Source organism: Tachysurus vachellii, chromosome 23, assembly GCF_030014155.1.
Source record: "Tachysurus vachellii isolate PV-2020 chromosome 23, HZAU_Pvac_v1, whole genome shotgun sequence".
NCBI lineage: Eukaryota > Metazoa > Chordata > Actinopteri > Siluriformes > Bagridae > Tachysurus > Tachysurus vachellii.
Window position 1 is genome coordinate 5,686,277 of NC_083482.1, and position 27,210 is coordinate 5,713,486.

Genomic DNA, 27,210 nt, shown 5'->3' on the forward strand with positions numbered 1-27,210 from the left:
TCGAGAGCCAAGCTTTGTGGACAATAGCTTTAGCAGTCGAACCAGTAAACACCAACACGACGTGAAGAAAACCTTACATAAAACAGTTGATCTTTATTTGGGGTTAATCCGAATAATCGTAGCGACGTCAGCTGTACGATCTCCCTGTGAACGTGATTGGTTTGTTCTGAAACTAGTCACACCGCCTGTTATGAAAGGGTGCACATACTTATATAACCACTGTCTCACTTTCTGTCTCTGTCCCGCTAGGCTGAGGGAGGTGTGGAATTTGGGCAGAAGGGCTTGATGATGGAGCTCCAGAGTCTACAGGAGGCTCTCAAAGTGGAGATACAGATTCATCAGGTAATAAATTTAACTTGGGACCCTGAGATATTTTTGCATATTTTTTAAGATATATTTTAATATGATTTTATTCTGATGAACTCTGTCTGCGTTATGAATACAGCTAGTAATTCACACACACACACACACACACACACACATACCACCTTCTCGGTTTGATGTGTACCACGTGGATGTAAAGACTTTACTGCCCTATACAGTAATGCTGGTATTCACCTTCTCATTATGACAGTCACATGACTGCTCATAGGGGAGATGTACATTAGATTAATATGACTAAAATATTCACCTTAAAGAAGGTATTTTGACTTTAAACTTTTCACTAGAGCAAGTCTTACAGCACCCATAACCACAGCCATAGAAGTCATCTCTCGTCCGATCTATTCAAAATCTATTCAGAACGAATCGTTCCCAACTTATCTGGGCTCCGTGTGGCCCAGTTACAGGGCGTTTCATTAGAAATACGATCACACTGTAAGTGATATCTGTCAGGGTTCAGTCTTAAAAAAAACAAAAACAAAAGAGCTTCTTTTCCCACTTAGTACTTTTTCAGCAACAGTGTTTGATGAGTCAGGAGTCTGCTACACCTGATGAGACATAATATTATATTACGCATTACTATGTATTAAAAGTGATCTTCCACACCAGTAGTGAACACTGTATTATATCATTCACTATTTAGTGAACAGGAAGTCGCTTGGGATTGAAAACATTGCGACTTGCACACGAACGAGTCGGATCTGTTTATGTTAAATATTCATTTGAAGTTATTCGTTGCTTCACGTCTTCACCTTTTATTTATGATCGTTAAGAACAAATTGCGCTGTTTATTTATGTTGATTTGTTTTGCAACTTTTTTACTTTTGCTTGGATGTCGCATTAATACCCACACTATATTCTATAGAAACCATTCTGGGGCTTTTTTCTTGAAGCAGAATCAAACATGAATATTTTTCTGGCTTCTCACGTTTTTTAGTTCAGCCTCATTTTGCCACAGAAGCAAAAACCCTGTAATTGTGAACTCGAACATGGAGTACAGCTGTAACTAGGCTGTAGGATTTGTGCTGCTGCTGCTTGCAGTTTCACTCTCTGCCTGTAGGGGTCGCTGTGTGAACAGCCTGAATTACACTCTGCTTGGCTAACCAAGTATATGAAGAGCTCTGAATGATCTGTGTTCTGACTATTCTTTCTGTTTGCTTCTCTCTCTCTCAAACACGCACACACACACACACACACACACACACACACACACACACACACACACACACACACACTCTCTCTCTCTCTCTCTCTCTCTCTCTCTCTCTCTAATACGTTGTCTCAATGTCATTCTTTCTGCAGAAGCTAGTCGCACAGATGAAGCAAGATCCACAGGTGAGAGCCGGAGCAGTATGTAAATATATTAATAAATAAATAGACGCACACATATACGATTTCTCAGTAGGAGCGTCAGTGATCGCGTTTCTTTTGTGTGTAGAATGCTGAGCTGAAGCTACAGCTGCATGACCTTCAGGCCAAGATCACAGTGCTGAGCGAGCGACAGGTAAGAGACAAAAGACATCTGACTTTGTGTGTGTGTGAGAGAGGGAGGGAGAGAGAGAGAGAGAGAGACAGAGAGAGCGATATCTGGGTCTGAGAGACAATTGAAGACAATTTAATGGTGAAATTAAAAAGAGTAATTTGATCCTTTTTGTTTTTACAGTTTTATTATTTAGTGACTGTTTAATTCCAGCGAAGAGGCGTAAAAATAAAACTAGTGTTTTAACTACAAACTTAAGGCACACTGTTCTTTACTATTTGCAATAAATAAGCAAACAAGCGACGGTTTTGAGGGATGTTTACACACTTATTGCTCTCTGGCACACAGTTCTTAATAACCAAATTGGCTCTCTGTTCTCTAAGCAGCGCTTTCTGATTTTCTGTGACAAAGGCAGCTCACTGGAGCTGAGAGTAGATTAAGAGCCAGTGTCAATATCTCAGGAAGGAGGAGATTTCACACTTTCATAGATCTCTGAAAATCAGCTGAAATATGATGACAGGGATGATGAGGACCTGGAAGACTAGGGCAGTGTCTGGTGGTACAGGAACATGCAAAGATCTGGTAGCCTTGGATCACTCCTCTTATGGTCAGCAGGAGGAATGTTTTCCCAGGAGGACATTTGGATGAAGCTGTTTCTTTTCTATGAGCCTTTATCATGTCATATGTTATGTCCCGCCTACTGCCCCCTTTCCACCAGACAGAACCGGGTGCTGGTTCACAGCTAGTGCTGGTGCTGGGTCGAAGTTGGTTCCACTAAGAACCAGTTTGCCTTTCCATGGGCTAGAGAGCTGTCACAGAGCCAAGTCTGACGTCACTGTATACAACGTTATACAGCACCGTTAGCTCACCAGCAGCAAACACAAACACATCATCAACAATGGCAGTTGTTGCTTTACTGGTAATGCTCATGGCTTTGTGAACCTACACTGGCACCCAAACGTGGCGAATCCTGATTTTAAATGATTTAAAAATGGCGCTAACGACGTTCTCTTTTGTCTTGTTGGTCACAGTAACCCCGCCCACAGCCCCTGATGCAAGTGGTTCTTAAGTCTAGACCATAATGTTATGGTGCTACTTAAGAACTTAAAGAAAAGAAAGAAGTGATTTTAAATTAGGATCTGGCTTACAGGATGTACACTGCAGGAATATACAGATGGAATAAATACAAAAAAGAAAGGCTGCTTTATGGTCGGGACGTTTGGAGAAAACAGAGAGAAAGATAATAGAGAAAATAGAGGAGGAGTTTGATGGATGGATGGAAGTGTAAAAGAAGGGCTTTGTGTCAAAGTGGTGGAATAAAATCTTCATTTACACCAGAGGATAATAATCAGCCAGTAGATGGACTAGTGAGTCTAGTTTGCCTGTGTGTGTGTGTGTGTGTGTGTGTGATTGTGTGTGTGTGATTGTGTGTGTGTGTGTGTGATTGTGTGTGTGATTGTGTGTGTGTGTGTGTGATTGTGTGTGTGTGTGATTGTGTGTGTGTGTAATTGTGTGTGTGATTGTGTGTGTGTGTGTGTGTGTGTGTGTGTGATTGTGTGTGTGTGCGATTGTGTGTGTGTGTGTGATTGTGTGTGTGTGTAATTGTGTGTGTGTTTTCCTGTAGTTTATTCCCACATTATACATAAGTTATAAGTTATAACACATTATAAGTTACATGTCTACAGCAGTGACACAGCATATCTCCTGTAACGGACATGTTTAATAATAATAATAATAATAATAATAATAATAATAATAATGATAATAATCGACGCAGCATGAAACATACATGTTCTAAGTAAATGTGCTATTTTGATCTAAACGTTTCATGCGGTTTGCATTTTGTTGCTGGTTTCGGAGCCAGAGATTCATTTTGCTCACAGTATATTTGTGTCATTCTGTGTTTGAGCATTTTAGAAAGTGAGACATTGTTTACAGAGCTATGTGTAAGCAATTGGGAGAAAGTGTGAACACACACATTGGCATCGGGCCTAGTCAGTTATTCCTGTCTTAATGTTCAACAAGAGAATTTGTTTGGAAACTTTTGATAAACGAATACCAGTAAACGGCACACGGAGCTGCTGTGGTGGCCCAGTGGAGCCTGGCGCTCGTGCTGAATGTAGAGTCTGTAGCAGTAAAGCCTTCTGAGTGGGAGAAGGCAAAAAGAAAGGTAGTCAAGCAACAGAGGGGAAGTGAGAGAGCGAGAGAGCGGTCTCTCTGCGGCGTGTCTGACGAGCTGTATAGTCACACAGTGTGAAATCTCCTCAAGAAAACACTTTCCACCTGTCGCTTATTGATCTCCTTCATTCTTCCTGCCTCTCTCGCTTTTCCTCACTCGCTCAGTCTTGTACATTCATGCTGAGAATTCTTTTAAACACCACCAGTTATTAGTGCAAAGGACTGCTGCTAGGCCTCATTTAGAAAGACATAAATGAGGTTGTGACCCTGCTCCAGCTCTTCTTTATGCTTCCTCCGTCGTTTTCTTTGCTTTGACGTCCACACGCTGGTCTTCCCGTGTCTCTTTGTGTTCGGCGTCCGTACAGAACAGGAACATAATCTATTTAGTGGTTCAGTGGTAATGGATTTAGTATTTTTCCCCGACTAGAGTTTTTTTATTTCAGAGTATTTTGATCATTATTAGCCTGGGAGAGACGGGGTTAAAGACTTTGTTTCTTAGCAACAGGTAGAGTACATGAGATTCTCACAACCAGTCAGAATTACTGTGTGTGTGTGTGTGTGTGTGTGTGTGTGTGTGTGTGTGTGTGTGTGTGTGTGTGGGGCAGGTAATTTCTTTCAGTCATAACAAAGTGTGTGTGTGTGTGTGTGTGTGTGTGCATGAGTTTCTGTGCTTTTTAGCTGGTGTGACATAAAGGGTTTTGTGTATCGCTGCTCTTAAACCTAAGAAAGCAACGCAATGGACGTTGAAGTGGAAATCAGCACTAAATGTGTACATGTTTTTGTATATCTGTAGATTTGTAGAATGTGTTCAGTAGCACATAAAACACCTAGTGTAGAAAACCGTTGGACCTGCAGGAAGCAGTTGATGAATGAATGTAGCAGCCTGATATCAGACCCTGTGTTATGTGTGTTATCCTGTCACAGCTCTGTACAGAAATGTGGTCATTGGCTATTCGCTAAGGTAGTTTTATTTCTAGTTGTAGTTAGATCACAAAAGCTTTGCTTTGACATTTAAAATCACCAAAACAAACACGCACCTATCCCAAATAGGTCCCACCCCTGTATTGATAGCTCCACCCACACATACATACGTAACCCAGACAACTAATGGAAAGAAATGTGTCTTTATCATAGCTGAAGGGAAGAACAATACGATTGCAGATAAACAAACAAGCAAAAATGACACACAAGCATAATCATGTAAAGGACGGCATATATTAGTTCTGTGTAACAAAGCAAAACCAACGTTACTCACCTATCGAGAAGGAAAAAAGCGCCTCGGCGTCTTAAGTTGGTCACATATTCACAGATTGGAGTTTCCCGAGTCAATAACTCCTGAGCTAAACACTGTTACTACACAAAACACGGTTGTAGCTGCGTCTCTACATTACTACGATAGAAAAGAGGTGTTATTTGTGTAGTAACAGTGTTTAGCTCAGGAGTTATTGACTCGGGAAACTCCAATCTGTGAATATGTGACCAACTTCCTGCTCCTTCAGTTCTCTCCAGCGCTGGAAAGCTGATCCTATATTAACACGTCCTACTTCTTGCCTTATCGTAAGTCTTTCTTCACTTTCTTTCTTTGTTTTTATCCTCCATGTCAATGTTAAAACCGCTTTCTGCTAATGTCACACATGCGCACTGAACACTCTCTCCGCACATATTGACAAGCCCCGCCCCTTTCTGCTCGTTGGCTACACGTTTGTTTTGTTTTTGTTTTGTTTGGTGGCCCAACGCAGTTTTCTGAAGCATTTCTCAAACAACGGAGACCGCACCTTTAAAGTACAAAGCCGGTCAGGTCTTGCATTGTTTAGGGGACGCAGCACTAAAGATGTTTGCTACGAGGAAGTTGGCAGAAAACATCTCTCTTTTTTCACATCTACCCTCTAATTTCTTTCTCTGATTTGTGGTTTCTGTGTAGGCCTGAATATTGCCAGTTTATTTGGAGTGAAGCTATAAACCAGCAGCTGTTTCAGTGCTCAGGTATTGGACCGAGCAGTGTGTTGCATCTGATCTGTTTTGTTTAATGCTTTGAAAGCCACAGAAGCACACGACTCTGCAGATAAGCTGTAAGTGTGTCCACTGGCCCCAATATAGGAAACTATGTGAGTTAACATCTCTTTTTTATCTTTTATTGGTTTTTGTTTCTAAACGGACGAATCCCGAACGAGAGCCGTGTTCCGGGACGTTCACACACGCTCGCTCTCCTGTGGTGATCGTCTAAGTTTGGGTTAATTGAAATGAAAGATAGAAGGCTTTGTGAAACAAGCCTGTGAGAGCCAGATCAGCACTTCCATGCTGTTCGTAATGACTAGATGTGCACTAGTGCTGAGAGAGAGAAATGTGGGGTGTGTGTGTGTGTGTGTGTGTGTGTGTGTGTGTGTGTGTGTGTGTGTGTGTGTGTGTGTGTGTGTGTGTGAGGAAGCAGGCAATGTGAGTGGAATTTTAATCGGAGGCTCAGAGCTGGTTAAATACCAGCACAGAGAGAGTGACAGCAAGCAGAAAGATCCTCACAGCTACTCTCTTGATGTCTGTGTGCGCGTGCGTGTGTGTGTGTGTGTGTGTGTGTTAAGGTATTATCACTATCAAATAGAAATAAAATGACATTAAGGGCAAAGAGAGAGCATCAGAAAAAGTAGGTAGTATGTCTTCAGCAGAAGGAGAGAGAGACTGCATCATCTATCGCAGTACTCAGTCACCGGTTCTCACTGTGTACGCCTGACAAAGTGTTTCTATACAACACCGTGCACAAATCATTACTAAGCTCACTGAGATTAATGATCTTTCTGAAACAAATCCTAGTTTCTGCTGAAACTCGTATTATGGACATTATCAGTTGTTGTCAAAGGCTCTCCAGAGACAGAACTGTAACATGTTGGACACTACGTGGCCAAACGTCTCTGTATGCCTGGCATCACCCCCTATATGTATTTTTTAAACTTCCCATTGCAGATAATAATAAGCTCCACTCTTCTGAGAAGGCCTTCTATTAGATGTTGGAGCGTGTGGATTTGTGCTCACTCGAACACGAGCAGTGGTGAGATCGGGGGATCTGGGGTGCAGTCAGAGTTCAGTGTGGATTGAGGTTGGAGCTCTGTGCAGGACACTCCAACATTGGTACATCATGTCTACCTGGAGCTCACTATGGGCCCCTTATGCCCCTTTTCCACCGAGGCAGTTTGAGCGCTGTTTCGGAGCCAGAGCCTACTGTAATTTAGTACCAGTTCTGTACTTAGGTTCACAAAGCCATGAGCATTAACAGTAAAGCAACATCCGCCATTGTGTTTGTGTTTGCTGCTGCTGCGCTAACATTGCTGGGAAACCTGACACGTATACAGTGACGTCAGACTCGGCTCTGTGACGGCTCTCTAGCCGATGGAAAGGCAAACCGGTTCTTAGAAGGTTCACCAGTGGAACTAACTTTGAACCAGCACCAGCACTAGCTCTGACCCAGCACCCGGTTCTGTCTGGTGGAAAAGAGGTACTAGTTCCAGTGAAAGAACCTATAGCACTACAGCATACAAATCTATCCTAGACTATTGTGTGTTTCCATTTTGTGGCGAGAACTGTGTGTAGGTGTGATGGTTAGATGTCCACATACCTTTGGCTGTATAGTGTATATGAACAGGAACCCGGAGTCCTGCACCATTACACAGCTCGTCCACAAAGTTCTGAGAAACACAGCATTAGCTACACATCAAATGAAGTGTGACAGAAATAATGAGGCCATGTTCTGTCTTTCTGCATGATAAAGCAACACGATACCGAATCATTCACAGCCCCCACTGATGGTCGGGTTAGTACTTTAGTACTGGAACGTCTGGCTTAAACTTTTACCTCAGGCTAACCAAATGTGGATCAAGCATCTACTGAGCTTTATATCCAAGTTTGTTGATGAAGCGTCTCAGAATCAAGCGTCTTTAGCAGGTGTAAAACTGTAGTGAAATTATAAACAGATTCTATAAATGGTATCTGTGTAGGGTTTTTTTTCCTTGTTCTCTGGTTTCACCCCCCACCTCCTAACATGCCTCTCCAACGTGCCAGTGGGTAGACTGACTGTGATAAATTGCCTCTGGGTGTGAATAAGTGTGTGTGATGTGCCTGATGCTCTGCCATGGACTGGTGTCCCATTCAGGGTACATTCATGCCCAGTGATAGGCTCATGATTGATGGCAACTCTGTACGATGATTTAACATGACAAGACCTTGATTTCCACTGCTGCTTTTATCCAAGAAATTTAGGAAACTCAATGGTCAGAGCTGGTGCACGGTACACAATCGTGGTAGAGCATCTGTGTAAGGTCGAGAACCTTGTGCCACCTTAATTATTGATAATGTTTGACTGTTACAATGTCCAGGTGAACCAACAGGTTGTAGTCACTACAGGAACCAGGTAAAAAAAACCCGAGGGCTGGATGGACTACCCTTAGTTCTGGTCGGGAGGCATTCTGAACGTGAACCCAACTCGTACTCAGGTCGGATCAGGAAGCGAAGTAACCATGTTTTAGCCAATGACAACATAGTTAGTTTCCAAAGGAGGTGACCTGCTGTTCATAATAGCACCTAATTAATAATTGTGCAGGCGTTTCAATGCACGTCTATGACGATGTGAGACGAACACGAATGCACAAGGGTGCAAAAGAATCAAGTGAGTGTGAAAGAAATCCAACATGGTGGGAAGATCAGAAAAACCCACTCAGATTCAGACCACAGCAAACACACAAAAAAACACACATTTCTTTTTGCTGCAATTAGAAATCATGGGGCGAAAAAAAATGCTTGCAGTTCATCAAGTCCGGTGGATTACAGCTGAAGTTGCCATCTACATATGCCCCTTTGCCCTATGCCACAGCTCCTGACACAAGTGGTTCTTAAGTCTAGACCAGCAACGTTTTGGTGCTACTTAAGAACCACTTTTCCTGGTTCAGAGCCGGTGCTTTGTCTGTCGAAAAAGAAAGAACTGGTTTTAAATTAGGCTCCGAACCAGCACTCAAACTGCCTCGGTGGAAAAGGGGCACTAGCGACCTGACTGGCAGCTATAAAATTGTGTGGCATACACTGGTGACAAAACAGCTCACGTTCTCAGTCTACCTTAAACTTTGAGTTTTGATGGTAAAACAAAAAGCTTTTATTGTTATTATTATTATTATTATTATTATTACTATTATTATTATTACTATTATTATTATTATTATTACTATTACTATTATTATTATTATTATTATTATTATTATTATTATTATTACTATTATTATTATTATTATTATTATTATTACTATTACTATTATTATTATTATTATTATTATTATTATTATTATTATTATTAAATCATTGCAAGTCCAAGCACTGCTGTGTGTATGTGGAGGGTAGATGTGCCCTGATTTGCCTGCTCTTTGGTGGGGGCAGATAAGAACCAGTCATGCAAATATGCCAGCACTGGCCATGAGGGAGGGACATAACTACTCGCCTACTCGTGAAAACGCCCACAAGTCAGAGATAGAGAGAGATGAACAGCTAATGATTGTTAATAGAAACCCACGACGGTACTTTTCATACCATCAGCGATAAAGTCGTACAAAAAAGCAGTAACTTTGTTTTACAGGATACAGCTATTGTTTTCATACACGTCAGAAAGTTGCAAGTGTGCATGCTTCTAGTAGCAAAGAGCTTAAATCACATTTAAATCCATCCGGCCGTGCGAGTGCCTTCGCTTATTTTACGCTCACGTTTCTGGAACGTTACATGCTTTTATGTTACGTAATCTCAACGCTCCCGATTCAGGATCCTCACGGGCGACGACCGCCGACAAAAACTCTCAGAAATATCTCAGAATCAGCTGATCTGCATAGCTAAATATGTTGTATTCTTGTCAGAAGTTCAGATTTATCACATCAGTACAGAAGCTGCTGAGGATTCCTCCTGTGTAGGGAGAATGAAAGTGAGAACTGAAGCCGCTGGTATGGAGAGAGAAAGAGAGAGAGATTTTAACTGTGTTTATGACTCATAAGTGAACTTGTGCTTTACAGAGGTGGGGGACTCGAGTCATATGACTTTACTCGAGTCAGACTTAAGTCGCAAATTTGAGACTTGAGACTTGCTTGACAAATATTAAAAAAAGACTCGACTTGACACTTACTTGTGACTTGTACATGTGTGACTTACTCCCACCTCTGGTGCTTTATGATAAAAGTGCATGCTATTTATTGATGTCTCACACACACACACACACACACACACACACACTTGAAACATACCTATGCATATCCCCGATTCCCTTTCAAAGCCCTTGTCATTAGTCTGGGCCAACGGATGGGCAGTAACTACATCTTCCACTGTGATTGACAGAGAGTGGATTACATGAGAAACATCCACCCAGTGTATTATACTAACCTTGTGACAGTCCAACCAGGACACTGCTGGAATGAGGATATTTATGGTCTCACAACAGAAGGGTTGCAAAGGGGCGGAAAGTTTACGGTAAATTTCTGGAAACTTTCCACGGGAACTTAATCTGGGGAATTTTGGAAATATTCCAATTTGGAAACTTTATGGGAATTTATGGAAATTTACAGGAATTTATGGGAATTATTTGGAAATATAGGGAAATTTATATAAACTATATCATATACAAACATACATAAACATTTTGTTTGGTCATAAGCAGACATGCATGCAAATTTTAAAAATGACGTCTTGACTGATTTAATTGTAAGTAGAACTTTAATTGATTTTTTTCATTGAGTAACACAAAAGCATAATAAACATTATGCTGCTTGTAATAAACTTAATTGTAATCAACATTATTTTATAGAGGATTTTTTCTTATTTCAGGGGAGTGAGTGTGTGGGGGAGGGGGAGGGTCATCAAATTATCTGTGCATGTGGTAACACTCCTAATGTTGAATAGATGTAGAATGTAGAATAAGGTCATGCAGAATAAGGCATTAATATGAGCTTAATAAGTACTAATAAATAGCCAATATTCTATTAATATTCACGCTAATAAGCAACTAGTTAAATGACCCTAAAATAAAGTGTTACTGTGCATGTTATGGAAGAATGTAAGTACCTGCAGGGGGTTTGGCCTCAGTGGCCCTCCAGTAAGCAGTGTGATGTGTGCAAGTGACCGAGGGACGCAGGGTACAAATTCAACTTAAATTGCATTAAATCTTGTTGTTTTAAACAAAATTATGCTGCAAGATTATAATTGAACCCTAATTGAGAGTGTGTTGAGAGAAAGATGCCCGAATTCATAACTATTGCACCACGAGCTCATCTTGTGGTTTTACATATTATTAGATGTTTTACATTAGTGCTGTTTATATTGCCAGAGATTTTTAACTTTTTATACGCTCATAAAATACAGCCACAGCAGGAACAGAAACACTTAGACCATCTGCTATAGACTGCTGCAGCGAGAGAGCTGAACGCCACACAGCAAATAGGCTTGGCTGAGTGTGTGTGTGTGTGTGTGTGTGTGTGTGTGTTTAGAGCAGAGTTTGTTGTGTAGTCACTGCTTTATTGTTGCTGTATTATTTCCACAGAAAAAGGTGGTGGAGCAGTTGAGGAGAGACTTGCTGGTGAAGCAGGATTCGGCGGAGATCAGGCTGCAGACACACACACAGCTCCCTCTGCAGGCCGACGGCAAAACTACCACATTGATCTCCAACCAGAACCAGAGCTCTCTCCCTCCGACTCACCTCAACGCCCCACAAGTAGCCGACTGTCTCTTACTTCTTTAAAATCAAGACTTGTGTATTACTGAACTGTAGAACTAGTTCCACTTCATAATGTATATCACGACCTCCTGCTTAAAAAATAAGGTTAAAAAAACTGCTAAACTATAGTTACGGCATATAACCGTTTCTCTTTGGTTCAGCGAACATGAGGTGTGTCTGCTGTGGTTCTGTACCGTGCTCTTGTTTGTGTGACTCATGTGATTGATATTCTTCTCTGTAGAACTCCGTGAGCGTGACTCCAGTCATTGCCTCTAAGACTCTACCTCTGATGCTGAGAGCTGCCACACCGACCACTCCCATTGCCATGATGCCTACGCCCACCATCGCCATGGTCACCACCCTCACCAATACGCCCCGCCCGAGCCTTCCGAACTCAGACCCCCAGAATTCACCAGTCGGTCTCCAAACGGCCAGCAAGCCGGCCAATCAGGGAACGGAGCCTGTGCGGATCGTTCCCAAAAACACCATCGTTGTAAGTGTCGTCGTGTTTTATTAATGAACTATAAAGTAATGTAAATGAGAAGCAGATAAAAAAAGGATGGAATATTTTAGACCTGTTTGTAAAGCAGTAAAGCAAACTACAAAGACAACGGGATTTGTTTTATTAATGTGTTACTTTTGTTTTGCTTTCATAGTTTTCTATAGGTTTACTTTGTTTGCCTTAAAGGTGCGGTCTCCGTTGTTTGAGAAATGCTTCAGAAAACTGAGTCGGGACGACAAACAAAACAAAAATCAAAACAAACGTGTAGCCAATGAGGAGAAAGGGGCGGGGCTTGTCCATATGGGCGGAGAGAGTGTTCAGTGCGCATGTGTGACATTAGCAGAAAGCAGTTTTAACATTTACATGGAGGATAAAAACAAAGAAAGAAAGAGAAGAAAGATTTACGATAAGGCAAGAAGTAGGACCGTGTTAATATAGGAGCAGATTTCCAGCACCGGAGAGAACTGAACGTCTTCCGTGTGAAACGGAGATAAACCTTTCACGATACAACACACAGTACTACAAAAACACATCTATATTACCATAGTATTACTCATTGAGTTCATTTATTGATAAAAATATACCCTTGGTCAGCTGCCCCAGCAGGTTCTGCCATAATACTTGTCTGGGTTATACGTGTCTGGTGTGTGTGTGTGTATGTACTGTATGTGACCCCACCTTTAATGTGGCATACAATGTTGTGTAAAAGTTTTTTGTTGTTTTTTTCAAACTTACACATCATCTGATGTATAGGATAAACAACAAAATGGAATATTTGAGTCATATCTTTAATTTATCTTTAGTTTGTGGTCCCAGTGTTTAAATTCATGCCACGTGTGACTCGTTGGCAGTCTGCCAGTCGGAGTTCCTAAATTTGTCCTGTGCACCAGACAGACAACTGAGCTTCTCTATGGCAAGTTTGTTCCCATGGAAACTGTTCAGTCTCCATCCCAGCCACCATGACTAACCCTTATAGAGAAAGGGTAGAAAGGGTGCACACACTTTCAGTAACCCCTTTAACTGTAAATTTCATTCCTCGGACCCGCTCCAAGCACAATCTGTCTATTTAAATATTCAGCTCATCATTTCAACATGTACAAGATGTTAACTATAAAACCGCAATAATCAACATAATAACGTTGATATTTGTAGGCTGTGATTTGCGGCACCGTAACAGTGTAAGAAATGCACAGAGCTTTGGGCTATGGCACGATAACCAGTGTTACTGTTATGTTTATGAACAAGTTTATCTATCATGGTGTACGTTGCTGTAGCTTCGGTGGTTCTGCTTTTTATTTTCTATCAAAGGCAACATTTCATTCAGCTACATTTGCCTTGGAGCAAGTGGTTCGAGTATTTACAGATAACGCTGTGAGTGTGTCAGGATACTGTGCTTGTTTTCTAAATGTGGTGTGTCTGTAAAAAAAACATCATTTTTTATTATATATTGCTGATTCGGGGGTTTAGATTTTCATCTTAACATTTTAATTACTACACCTTTGTGAAGCAGTTTGAAACAAGGACGTTAGCGCCCTCTACTGATCCTGGGGTCTTTGTCATTTGACATTGTTCAGAAGGACAATTTAATTAGAAACAGTGAACACAAGAGAATCAGTAAATACTTCAGAATGTAAAACTAAACAGTGTTTATCGAGCTCTATATAATAACCTCCGGTTGTTGTTCTTATGAATGTATTATACTGAAATGCTCCACCTAGTTATGCTTAACGAAATATCATAAACATTCAGCTCACCATATTTCCAGGTTTATATTTCACCAGTTTATTTGTCATCTTCTTCTTGCTCTGTAAGGTTTATTTAGCTTACATAAAGCATGTAGCACCTTTTTCATCCCACCTTTCAAAATTCTACCTCAAACTTTGGAAAGGTAAAGTGGGGGTGAATACTTATGCACGCTTGTGTATATAGACGTTATTTACTTATACGAGTGAATGTAATCGCTCTCTTGTTTTGCCTCTTGCACCGGCCTTTTTGGGAAAGTGTAAAGTGATTTTAAGAGCAGCAGATGTGCTAGATGTGCTCCAAAACCTTGTAAATCTCTCTCTCTCTCTTTCTCTCTCTCTCTCTCTCTCTCTCTCTCTCTCTCTCTCTCTCTCTCTCTCTCTTTCACTAAACATTTGGAACAGGTAATGCCCAAAACATCTGTGGCTCCAGCAGCACTGCAGCCAATCCTGGCCTCATCTCAGCAGCCTGTGCTCCTTACTGCCAAGCTCAGCTCTGCTCTGCTGCCCTCAACAGGCCCAGTTCACCAACTTCACATTTTTAATCCCCAACCTGGCACTGCCAATGCCCCTCCTGGAAGTGCTAATGCCACCCAGTCGTGCCCTGGCAGTGCCCAGGCAGGCTTTAACATAATCCAGCCTTGCCCCGGCATCACCATGACGCTCAGCACCAACATCAGTCAGTTCAGTACTAGCAGCACAAAGCACAGCACGCAGCTTCCCAGTATTCTCATCTCGCCCCAGCCCAGCAAACCCCACGCTGCATTGTCTGCTCAAGCTAACACCGACTCTGCAAACGCAGGCACACCTCACACGTCTCGGGGCAGCGAGTCCTGCCCCAATACCCCTGTGAGTACAACACTGCCATCTTAAAACCTTCTCTAAACATAAACATGAACTACAGCTAGATTATGTGAAAGATTTTTTTTTATTATTATTGGTTTTATAACAGTAACAGGAAAAAAAGAGCAGCCACACGACTAAAATGACATAAATGCCTTAATAAAGTACAAAGGAGTACCAAGTAAATATATCTGGCCTAAACCTGTGTTTTGGGCAGAACCAAAAACGAATGAGAGAACTTTTCCTCCGAACCTCGGCATCGATCGCGAATCAGAGTTAACTTTATAGTGCAGTGTATGTACAAATTTAATCTGAATTAATTTCAGTCTAGTGTTAATGGAACAGACCAAATGTTGACAGATAAATTGCACAACTTTTCCCAAGTCCAGCCTCCTTGTCCCAAGCTACCTTAAAATAATCAGAAGTATTCAACTGCAAAGTGAACAGAGAAACAAATTGTGAGTCCAGCACTTGACGCACTGGATCATTAAAGCAGTGTTCTTCCTGATGCCATAAGAAATTATTATTATTATTATTATTATTATTATTATTATTATTATTATTATTATTATCCATATTAATATGTTTACTTGAGATGTTTGACCAAACAGACATGGTATTTGAACAGATATTGACTTTGTCTCATTCAGACTCCTGACACAGTGGACAGAGTGGAGCCAAAGACATCAACCAGCAGCCCAGCACCTTGTCCATTTCCACTGAAATCACCTGTTCCTCCATCTCCAACCTCCAACACACACATCCACTCAAACCCTAACACACCTGCAACTGTACACACCCCCACACCCAAAAGTCAGGATAACCCACTGGTAAGGCATGACCTCTCTCTCTCTCTCTCTCTCTCTCTCTCTGTGTCTCTCTCTCTCTGTGTCTCTCTCTCTCTGTGTGTGTCTCTCTCTGTCTCTCTCTCTCTCTCTCTCTCTCTCTCTGTGTCTCTCTCTCTCTCTGTGTCTCTCTCTCTCTCTGTGTCTCTCTCTCTGTCTCTCTGTCTCTCTCTCTCTGTCTCTCTCTCCCTCTCTCTCTTGCTCTCTCTTTCTCTCTCTCTCTCTCTTTCTGTCTCTCTCTGTCTCTCTCCCTTTCCCTCTCCCTCTGTCTCTCTCTCTCTTTCCCTCTCTCTCTCTCTCTCTCTCTCTCTCTCTCTTGCTCTCTCTGTCTCTCTCTCTCTCTCTCTCTCTCTCTCTCTCTCTGTCTCTCTCTCTCTCTCTCTGTCTCTCTCTCTCTCTCTCTGTCTCTCTCTCTCTCTTTCTCTTGCTCTTCTCTCTCTCTGTGTATGTGAATGTAAGTAAAACCATCAACACATTTTAGGGGCGCAGTGGCTTAGCAGTTAGCACCTTTTCCTCGCACCTCTGGGGGATGTAGGGTATCTAGTGTGCTGTTGTGCCCTGCGATGGGGTGGCACAGTTTCCAAGGTGTCCCTTCCTTTGTGCTCCAAGGTTCCCTTTTGCCCCTTTTCCACCGAGGCAGTTTGAGTGCTGGTTCGGAGCCAGAGAGTAAATGTCAGACCAGCAACCAAAACGCTGCTGGTCTAGACTTGCGTCAGGGGCTGGGGGCGGGGTTACTGTTAGTGCCTTTGATAATGTACCTTAAGTATACCAATGTTTAATACACTTTTACTTTAGCGCAATATGATCGATTATCAGCACACATGATAGTAGGTAGCTACATGCTAAGGCTAACGTTTTTTCTGTGTTAATTATAATATAATGTTATGTACTTTCCGTTATTCTCGATTACAACCTCCGTTTATACAGATTACATGGAGCTGAGCGTACACGTTGGATTCGTGCAGTAAAGCAACATCCGCCATTGTTGATGTTGTGTTTGTGTTTGCTGCTGCTGTGCTAACGTTGCTGGGAAAGATGACACGTATACAGTGACGTCAGACTCGGCTCTGTGACGGCTCTCTAGCCCATGGAAAGGCAAACTGGTTCTTAGAAGGCTCGCCATTGGAACCAACTTTGAACCAGCACCAGGACTAGATCTGAACCAGCACCCGGTTCTGTCTGGTGGAAAAGGGGCATATGAGGTTTCCCTGTGGTGATAAAACCTGCAGAGGATGGATGGATAAACGGATGGATGGATGTTCATATAAGTTATGCCTAATCTATAGGTGTTTAGTCCCTAGTATATATATATTTTTTATAAACCCATAAACACTATATCATGATCTACTATCCTACACTATAATCTGTTATATCCATCCATGTGCAATATACAAAAAAAATGAAAGATATATTTCCACAAGTGTAAAAACTATAGAGGGCAGACACCCTTTATCCAGAGTCTTGCTCTTTCCTGGTGTTTGCTTTGAAATTGTTCTGAAATTTACTGATTCTGTTTGGATGTGCATGTTATTACGGAGTGTCACTCTGTACAGAAAACTGGTTAATAACAGATTAATAATGATGAACAGATATGTCACAGTATGTGTGTGTTTCGCCTGTAAATGTCAGGATGTCCCAGACAAGCTGACAAAATAAATCTCTATTGTAATAGCTTTTCGTTGTCAAAGCCACAGCAATAATTTAGCGAGAGCATTCAGCGGTAAATGACGCTGTCTGCAAGATGCTATTAACCATCTCTTACTATATTCACTATAGCTGTGCCATTATTGTACATATGATATAAGACTTCATTTTGTACGTACCTTACACCAGAGGGGTGTGCAGTGTGTTTACATCCCTGTCACATCACACTCCTGAAGGAATCCTCATTAAACCTGCAGCTGTTACTTTTATATCAAACTTAGCTGGTTCCAAAATATAAACAGATTAGTCATTTAAACCAAAGCAACACGGATCATGATAAAGTAATTGATGAAGGATGTGGTAGAGTATCGGTTAAGGTGTTGGACCAATGCTTGGAAGGCTGTAAGTTCAAATCCCAGGTCTACTGCTGGGCACTAGAGCAAAACCCTTAACCCTCAGTTGTATAAAATGTAAGGTCTGGATAAGGTTTTATAGCCAAATGCTATAAATGTAAACATTTACTGAGTGAATGACGTCATAGCGGCGCACAAACATACTGAATACAGTGAGGGGAGGCTTCGATTTATTTATTTATTTATTTTATTTTTTGTTTTGTTTCTTCCCCCCAAAAAAAAACATCTGCCCTAAAAAGTCGCTATATTCCAGTTTGATCCGTCCCACAATAGCTAATATGTAGTGTGCCACGGGTTAGTGATGCTTTTCACTGTGTTTTTGTATCTACAGAAACTGGCCTTCATGCTGTCTCTGGGGCTCGTAACACACGACTATCTGGAGGGTGAGTGTGTGTAGGAGTGTGTCTCTATTTTGGCAAGTCTACTAAGTGCATGTAGCACAGCAAGTATCCGTCGTATGAAGACTCGCTCCACTCGTGCATTTTGTTCAAAGTTACACTCAATCCAGTCAAAGCGTCCTGGCTCTTTGTGTTAACCTCAGCGCTTTGTCTTGTGCGCAGAGATTCAGAGCAAACGTCAAGAGAGAAAGAGACGAACAACAGCAAATCCAGTGTACAGTGGAGCAGTGTTTGAGCCAGAGGTAACACACACACACACACACACACACACACACACACACACAGATACGGTGTGCACGTAATATGTGGAAGATGATTCCTTAACTGTGATTGTGTTACAGCGTAAGAAAAGCACAGTGTCTTACCTGAATTCTGCTAATCAAGAGTACAGTAAGAGAGGTGAGTACATCAGTCTATACATTAACTCGCATGTGTGTGTGTGTGCACGCGTGTGTGTGTGGGGGGGAGGGGGTGTTTGTGTGTATGTGTGTGTAGTGTGCTTTCACTAGTACCTGTGCAACTCTCTCTCTCTCACACACACACACACACAGTTATATTCAAGCGCTTCCTACAAGCTCTATTTAAACATTCTGCTTTAGTCCGATATATCCGTGCAAATGCAAAATACTGTTTAATTAAAACAGAAAATCTTCATGGAAGTTCAGCTTTCTTCCTCGGCTTAAAAGTTTAGCTGTGCACAATAATTACATGATCTTTTCCACCCTTCTGTCTAACTCAGTTTATTAGTTGTACATTTTCTCCTTGCATTAAAAACTCTCTCTTAGCTGATAATGTTGACTTCGTATCAGTTACTATTTACTTCGTATCATTTCTATTTACAAACCTCAATTTCCTGTAACTTATTTTAAATGTTTTTATCTTATTATTACGTTTCGAATCGTCAAAACTCACGTCGCATTCATAACGATCACACTCGCTGCTCTGGGGTCGGCTTTCCTCGCCTGCTCTATTAAAGCCTGAACGCTGTCTGGCTGTGACATAATAACATACTATCCTGAGCTTTGAGATCTGAAAAAGATGTGTACGGAAGTATTTTCTGGACTGTTTTTATTTATTTTTTATTTTATTTTTTATCTTATTGCAATTTCAATTTGGGGGATGAAAAAATTGCAACATAATTTACATAGAAAATGCAAAGCGCACACTTACTTTTTATTTTCATTCACACAAGCCTACAGTTTTCCATTCTGGCCATGGACTGCAAGGCACTCTGTAACACACGCTCCGTAGTATCCGTAGTATAGATGAAAAATGAATTGCGTTTCCAGTTTTGGAAGAAAGTACTGTTTCTGTTCATAACCCGTAAGACCTGAGAAACGCGACTGCAGACTTTTGTTTGTTCATGTAAATTAAACTGCAAACTTTAACAAGCATTGTATATGTATGAAAATATTTTCACATAATATAGGCTCCCGTATCCACAACCGCATTATTTTTGCATTATAACAGAATCGTCTTTCTCCAGCTTTCCTCTTTAACTCTCTGACTCGGCATCAGCACGGTCGCTCTTATACCGTTATTGAGATGAGAAATGAACTGAGGCATTACACGTCCCTGCGAAAGGAACGTATTAAGCTGATTATTAATGATTATACTTCCCTATTTAACCTGTATTAAATGAACAATTAAATCCATGTTGCTGGTTTATTCTTGAGGTTGAATCCCTGCGTTGCTTTTCCTGTTGTCTAACCTAACGTTTCCGTTCCCACTTCTCTTTCTATTCCAGCCGACGAGGACGGCTCATCGGAGGTATGTCGTACCAGTGTTTCCTTTTATTTGTCTTTTCATTTTATTTTTTTTCCCCTTTTGTTGTCTATCTCATCTCACCCAGGTCGCCCACCCAAACCCAGCCGCGGGGTGGAGAGGGGCATCAGCCCTTTGACCCCCACCAGCCTACACCCAGCGTGTGTGGGTCCTCACTTCCCCGTCTTTCCACAATCCCTCTCATCACATCCATCCCCATCCAGCCCTCGTCTCAGCCTGAGCTCAGTGGGGGATGTAAGTAGCTACGGGAGACTACTGCACCCACTGATACACTCCCCTGTTCTCTTCAGGATTCCCAGCACTCACTCCCTATATGGCAGATGAACCTGTGGGCTCAGTGGTGGCTAAATGAAGCTTGAATGACCACAGACAGATCGAAGCATTATAAACCATCACAACTGTAGAAGCGTAATGATTTATAATCTTACATAATCTGCCTTTACTTTTGAATCTAGTTCCTCTCGAGGTTGTCTCAGGATGTTTGTCCTCGCCGTTGTCGCCTCTGGCTTCCTCATTAGGGATCTTAAACTATGGCCTGCATCTGGACTCTATAAAGTTGCTTTGTGACCTTTTCCAGTGTTTAAATCATTCCATAAATAAAATAGATGAGTTGAACTGACCAGCATTTCTCCTGTAACCTGCATTTTACTGGGTAAAAAGAATAGATCTTTATAAAAGAAATCATTTAAAGAGCTGTTATTTATATTGTAACACATGACACGTGACTTTAAGTATTAGGACACCAGGTAAACGTTGCTCAGAATGGTTTAGAGTTATTAGTTGAATGAATCCTCCTGGGCATTTTAGAAATCTAAAAAGTTCCACCTCCACTTGTGTGATTGGCCCAGCATGTGGCAGTCAGTGTTGTGATTGGTGGATTCTGTTTGTCAGGGAGACATCCATGATGCTTTCTGTACGGTGTGTAGGCTCAGTGGGCAGTTACTCATGTGTGACGCCTGCTCACGCATCTATCACCCGGACTGCCTGACGCCGACCCTCCACAATGTGCCACGGGGCATGTGGATTTGCAAAAAGCAGGTAAATGCCCACGTGAGCACCTACAACTTTTGCCCCCGCTTTTTGCTCCTCGTGCAAAAAGCAGGTAAATGCCCACGTGAGCACCTACAATTTTTGCCCCTGCTAATTTCTGCTCCGTTTAAACTATAGAGATTATTGCCTAAGCCTTAGCAAGCAGGGATTTGGCCGTATTGAAGACCTACACAAAGTCTCAGTGACATGGGAGCAGTTCAGTCCTTTGAACTTGAGCCAAAGCTGTTCTGTGCTTTGGAAATAGAACATGTTTCATTGTCCTCTGTTCTCAGATATTTGCATTTTTCAATGTTGCATTGTCCTCATCCACTTCTGTCAACTTCATATCTTTTTTTGATCATTTCTGCACCAAAGATATGCTGGTGTGTGCTTTGATTGCCAACAGTGGTTTATATTTATTTTTATTATTATTATTATTATTTTTTATTTATTTTTTTTACAATTTCCAGATTTTAAAGAAGGATGAAGTGATCGAGTGGCCTGGAACTCTTGCTATAGTCCATTCCTACATTTCATACAAAGCAGGTAACGGGTTTGAGTGTGAATCTTTATGTATTTCATACAGGAGCCCTACAGTTTAACCTCATAGTCACCAATACGTGTCACTTTTATTAGTTATTACTGAAAAACGCACAAACAGAGCAGCCGTGTTATACGGAACGGTTGACTAATTAAATGAGCAAATGACTTGAACTCTCCACTATTGTTTGCACACCTACTTCTTTCCCCTCTTCTTACATTAATAATCTGTTGTTAAATGATTTAGTTGACATTAGATTAAGTATTGAGTGAAATATCACTATTATAGAATACTACTGAAAAATGAAAAGTTTATTTCACTTCGCTGGTCAGTAGCACATTCAAACAGCATGTCATGGTAGAGACGGGAGCGCACGTGAATCCCTGCGTGCACGTGAATCCCTGCGTGCACGTGAATCCCTGCGTGCACGTGTATGTATTTATCTGTGTTAGTTCAGCTGTAGACACTAGACACATTTTACTGTGTATTCTCCTATTAATTACTGTACAGAACATATTTTACTGAAAGGACTATAGAAAAAAAGTACTGCATCTTGTTCATTATACCTCTTCGGGGTTGGTGGGTCTTTAGTAACAGTTTACACTATTTGATTTCCTACCTTGTAGTGATTCAAATACGTGCCATGACATGTGATTTGTCTCGCAGAAAGAGAACAGGAGAAGCAAAGGTTGGAGAAGTGGAGCTCTGAACTGCAGCAGGAGAGAGAGGAGCTCGAGCTTAAAGCTAAACAGCTCAGTGACTCCATCACGGTGAGATCATGTCTCATTTATGTCTCCAGCCCCAAGGTTTCAAACTATAGCCACATAATTATTCATTCCATGACATTTTTAAATCTTAAGACAACTTAAACTTGTATCTTGCCTCCTTCAGATATGCACAGAGAGCAGAAACGGAGTTCTGGCCCGACAGAGGGAAATGGAGGCCTCGATAGAGAAAGTGAAAGATCTAGTGCGTCTTATTAGGGGCATCCAACTGCCCTCTCTGCCCCAGTTCTTGGCCATGGGCATCACCAACGGAAATCCAGGCACTGTTTTCATCCAACAACCCAACAGCGCTCCCAGCTCAGAGGAAAACCAACATCCAAACCAAAAGAACAGCACAAGCTTCGGTAGTCTCTCTGACGTAGGCAACACCTTTACAGATCTCAGAGATACCTCAAACCTACTCAACACTCCCACAAACACCAACAGCAGCGTCTCAGTCGCTGAGAAAAGCGAGGACACCAGTGAAACGAAGAACATTAGCCGACACGATTCTGTTACAAACACCTCTCCAACTCTCAGCAATACACACAGCCAGAACACCATGTGTGCCAGCTCAAACGGGACTCTGGAGCCAGAGGATGGACTCGAGGAAAGTAAAAACCAAAATATCACCAGTGATAAAGGCTGCATGGGAGACATAAATAAAAACAGCATCAGGGACCTCAGAGGAAGTGCAGAGCCTCCGTTGCCTACAGTAATGCCCATGGCAGAGGTAGTACAAGGTATAGAATAGTATCGACATTAAAGTGTGCATCCCGTTCTGCCCCATTACACCCCATACAACCCACGATCTAAAAGTGTCCTAAGTTGATGCCATTTGATGTTTCTGTTCCTGTGTTGTCTTGTCTGTAAGAATCCACAGTGCCATTTGGGATGAGCAGGATTAAAAGTTCTAAAGTACCAGCACCTGAAAAATTTAACACAAATAATAATAATAATAATAATAATAATAATAATAATAATCAATAATAATATAAAGAAATAAATGAAGAGTTATCAGAGTTTAAGATATCACACCGACGTGTGCCTGCTATAGTAGCCATTGCACCTCTTGGTTGGAAAGCGTCCAGAACAACTGAGCAAAGGCTTTTTCCATCCATTAAACCATTAATTTTAGGACATATAAGTAGGCATGTGCCGATAATATACAATAGTTACGTATATAGAGAGAGATTAAAAACTCATTGCACAGTCTTGTTATTGTAGCCAATATTATTATTTTTTTTTGCTTATAGTAACTCAACACAAAAACTAACCTTATGTATAATTCTAGTTTTGCTTTTAGCATGTTCATTAATTTATTCATTCATTATCAGTATGACTTTATCCTGGTCAGAGTCCCAGTTTATCTGGAGCACGCAGGAACACTGGGCATGAGGCGGGAAGACACCCTGCGTGGGATGTCAGTCCATCACGGGGCTTTTGTTTTTTTTAGCAACTGGATTGTAAAATAAATGCACAAGAATATAGAAGTCATGAATATGAGGTTGCCAAAGCCTCTCGCTGCTGTTTGCAGTTAAACGGAGGTAAGGATGTAGTATGTATTCATGTGATCTTGTGATTACATCATGAACCAAGTTCAAGCTGAAACGTCACAGTGTGAAATCTGTATATCGGTACATGTCTACTTTTGGTCCTAATGCTGTTAAAAGGCGTAATAAGGCTGTTAGAGTGAAAGAATCAGTCCAGTACAGGTGTAGGGCTTTTCTCTCTTCTGGGCTCCAAAGCAGAACTGCTAAGTGAAAGACATGAATACTAATTTACAAGCAGGTCTTCCAGGTGTTCAACAAGCTACACACCTATTAGATGTATTTGTTCTATTTATAACGTCCACGTGCAGCAATTCTGTAAGTATATTTTTAACTTCTTGTCTTTTCAAATCAATTACTCAGCTCTGTTTTGCCAAATATTGTTTGCCACAGGGACATGTATTTTTACTTTATGGCGATTAAATAGATGTTTGAATAATAGCGTTGTATTTGCGTAGCATCAGTATTGAGGACTCTTAATAAAAAGTCAGACACAGCCTTTACTAGTGATCAGAATGCCGTGTGTTTGAGTGTTAAGGCGGTTAGTGAGTTTGGTGTCGGATCTCGAACACAACCTTTACCACAGAGGAGTACAAGCATAACGTTCCACGTTCTGAACACGACACTCTAACAAATCAATCAGTTAGTTAGTAGAACGAGTCTGAACCCCAATTTTACAGTGAGCTCGTGGTTATTTTCCCTCTGTAGCGTGCCACAGGGCCGCCAGCATGCGGACACAGAGTCACGGTTTGTTAGTGAAGGGTTCCGTAGCACTCTGATGTGTCCCTTGTGGGTTTATTTGGCCCTGTGGTACTTTACTGTCGGTTTATGCACATTTTATCAAGGGAAATGTTTTATTTGTGAAATGATGCTTATGTAGCATTATACAAGGGCTTTCTATTTTGTATTGTTTTATTAGCTGAAGTGTTAGCCTTCCACATGGCAGCACTGTTAACACGACTCGGAACAAAAGCACAGGAGCGCCAGGTTTAGCTTAGAACCCAACAGCACAGGAAGGTAAACGAACCCAACACCGAAGCTCGGCTCATCTGCCGTCGTATCCTGTTCAAGAGCGAGCGATCAAAGACATGCTGCATTTGTACCATATCTCTGAAAGTCTACAGATGCGAGTGTCAGACCATTACAAATACAAGACTTGCGTGTTTTATACAAGGCTACGGCGACTTTTATGAAACTTTATGTCGATAACGAAGCACAACAGATCTCGCAGAGATGCAAATTACAAATATTAATGTGATGCAGGTCTGTGTAAATATAAATAATAGTACTGGTTGTGTCCTCGTATCAGCTTTGTGTGTGTGAGTGTGTGTGTTTCACTACTCAGGCAATCAGCCCGTCTGGCCTGCAGTAGAGTTTTAAAGCGGTTGCCTTAACATGCTCTGGTTTCTTGGTTATTCGATGTCCCAGTTGGAGGAACGTGCGTGTCAGTGTGATTTGGCAAAATGGCGTGTTTTCCTGTCCAGGAGTCATTACTGCTTTTTTGTTGCACTATCATCAGATTTTAGTTGTGTATATTCTGCTTATTTTTCGGCCAGTGCCTGATTTGAGTTTTGTTTACAAGACCTGTCGTTTTATTTATGATGATTTTGCACTTTCAGTTTTTTTTTTTGTTTGTTTTGTTTTTGTTTGTTTTTTTTTCCCTCTCTCTCTCTCTTTCTCTCTCTCTCTTTTATTTCTGGAGCGCTTTTGCGTCCGTTTCACGGTTTAGTCGAATCGATTGAAAGCAGCTAAGCTTCATTTCAGACCTGCTACATGATACTGTTCAGCAGTGAGCCACTTGATCTTAATTTTCTAAAGCCCTGTGTGAGACGGAACATTTTCTAGATGAATAAATGATTGTTTGCTGTTTATACAGACGTATGTGAATCTGCCACAATTTGACTGGGACCTAATGGACAAAAAAAACTGGTGGGCAGCTTGAAGCCCAGTAAAAATTAAAGGGGAAATCGGGGGAAATACAAAACTCTTGTTGAATCTCACTCCAGCTGTTTGATCTCAGTTGTGAACTTTGATGTTCTTTATAATACAGAGAATTGTTATTTTATTTAATTACTTTTTTTTTTTTTTGCTATGATGATGAAATGTCTGATATAATAAAAGTGTGTTTAAGGGGATGTTAAGGGATTGCCCATTAAATTGGATATTTGCAAATGCCATCTTCAGCCCTTGTCGGGTCTGTAATGTCAGGGTTCAATAAGACTGACCATTTGTGTTTGGATGTTTAAAGCCGTAGTGTCCGAAAAGTGTGGAAAGTCTCTGCATATACATAACCTACACTAGAGAATAAGTGTTTGTGTCATTTTATTGGTCCTTAAAGTGGTTAAAAAAGATATATATATATTTTTGTTTTGTTTTTTGTTTTTTTTTCTTGAAACGTGAAACTACTGGAAAGTCCAACACAGAGGCAGTGCGTTACAGTCGACCGGGCAGAGTGTTGAGGTCTCGCCGTTCACGTTTTCACTCAACACACACTTGCACGCCTTCCTTTTACCATTACCTCATTAAAGGGCCTCTCACCTGTACGCATTCAGGAAGGCAATCAGATAAGGAGTATTGCACAAACACAACAAATTCACAGTGGTACACCCCTCGTGCCAAACTAATTCTGAAGTGTTCAGTATGCGATTTACATAGTTCTCTTGGAAAGAAGTGTTGAATATTTTTTCATAATGGTTTTAAAGTATGATGTGATGAATTACTTTTTTACAGTTTGTATGTTATCTGGTCTTTGTTGGTCTTTGTTGTTTGGTGCTGCCTGATGTTGGTCTGTTCGTTTCATTCATAGACTTCATCGTTTTCTTCGTGTAAGTTATTTAATGCACATTTACACATCTTTCTTCATGTTGAAGGGGATGGGCATTTTAGGAGCATTTGATCAATTTGTATTTATTAATTTTTACCATTTTTGCTAATTAAAACCATAAAGTCAATCACTGGTTAAGTTCTGTGTCTGTTTCTGCATCCAGCTTTATGATGTGGTTCCAGCGTCTTCACGCGTGACTCACACTGTATAGGTTCTGCAAGCATCAAGCTATAATGCTTTATAAATCAAATCATAAACATTAGATCTAATGGACTTAATAATCTACTCTTAACCTTGTCTGCTCCAGGACATGCAGCTCTTTGGCTCAACAGGTTTTCCAGTCAGTACTTTCATGAGCTCATGAAGGCTGAATCCTTTCGCTCGTACAGGACAGTTGCATCCATCCATCCATCCATCTATTTTCTACACCATCAGGTTGTACGGAACCTGGAGACTCAGGACACAAGGCAGGGTACACGCTGGGCAGGATGCCAAGTTAACACAGGGCACAATCGCACACACTCACACAACCATTTACACACTCCTGGTGGAGGAAACCAAAGTACCCAAGAGT

At 41.2% G+C, this 27,210-nt stretch overlaps 2 protein-coding genes across 4 annotated transcripts in view; both read left to right on the forward strand.

Moving 5' to 3' along the window:
- Window positions 1-26,763, forward strand: part of phf21aa (PHD finger protein 21Aa) — a 40,851-nt gene extending 14,088 nt beyond the window's left edge. Inside the window, exons 3-17 of one of the 3 annotated variants that reach the window (XM_060858879.1) lie at window positions 250-342; window positions 1,684-1,716; window positions 1,820-1,885; window positions 11,583-11,753; window positions 11,998-12,249; window positions 14,406-14,849; window positions 15,494-15,673; window positions 18,077-18,128; window positions 18,306-18,385; window positions 18,485-18,542; window positions 19,891-20,162; window positions 20,820-20,966; window positions 21,428-21,503; window positions 22,165-22,268; window positions 22,390-26,763. In XM_060858879.1, coding sequence (XP_060714862.1) covers window positions 250-342; window positions 1,684-1,716; window positions 1,820-1,885; window positions 11,583-11,753; window positions 11,998-12,249; window positions 14,406-14,849; window positions 15,494-15,673; window positions 18,077-18,128; window positions 18,306-18,385; window positions 18,485-18,542; window positions 19,891-20,162; window positions 20,820-20,966; window positions 21,428-21,503; window positions 22,165-22,268; window positions 22,390-23,016 — 2,655 coding nt within the window. In that variant the 3' untranslated portion in view covers window positions 23,017-26,763. The remainder of the gene's footprint in view (window positions 1-249; window positions 343-1,683; window positions 1,717-1,819; window positions 1,886-11,582; window positions 11,754-11,997; window positions 12,250-14,405; window positions 14,850-15,493; window positions 15,674-18,076; window positions 18,129-18,305; window positions 18,386-18,484; window positions 18,543-19,890; window positions 20,163-20,819; window positions 20,967-21,427; window positions 21,504-22,164; window positions 22,269-22,389) is intronic. The other 2 variants (XM_060858880.1, XM_060858881.1) reach the window with 2 other exon arrangements.
- The window catches only part of LOC132838524 (CD59 molecule (CD59 blood group)), a 142,135-nt gene continuing 133,906 nt past the window's right edge, over window positions 18,982-27,210 (forward strand). Inside the window, exon 1 of the mRNA XM_060858884.1 lies at window positions 18,982-18,989. The gene's annotated coding sequence lies outside the window, so the exon portion shown is untranslated. The remainder of the gene's footprint in view (window positions 18,990-27,210) is intronic.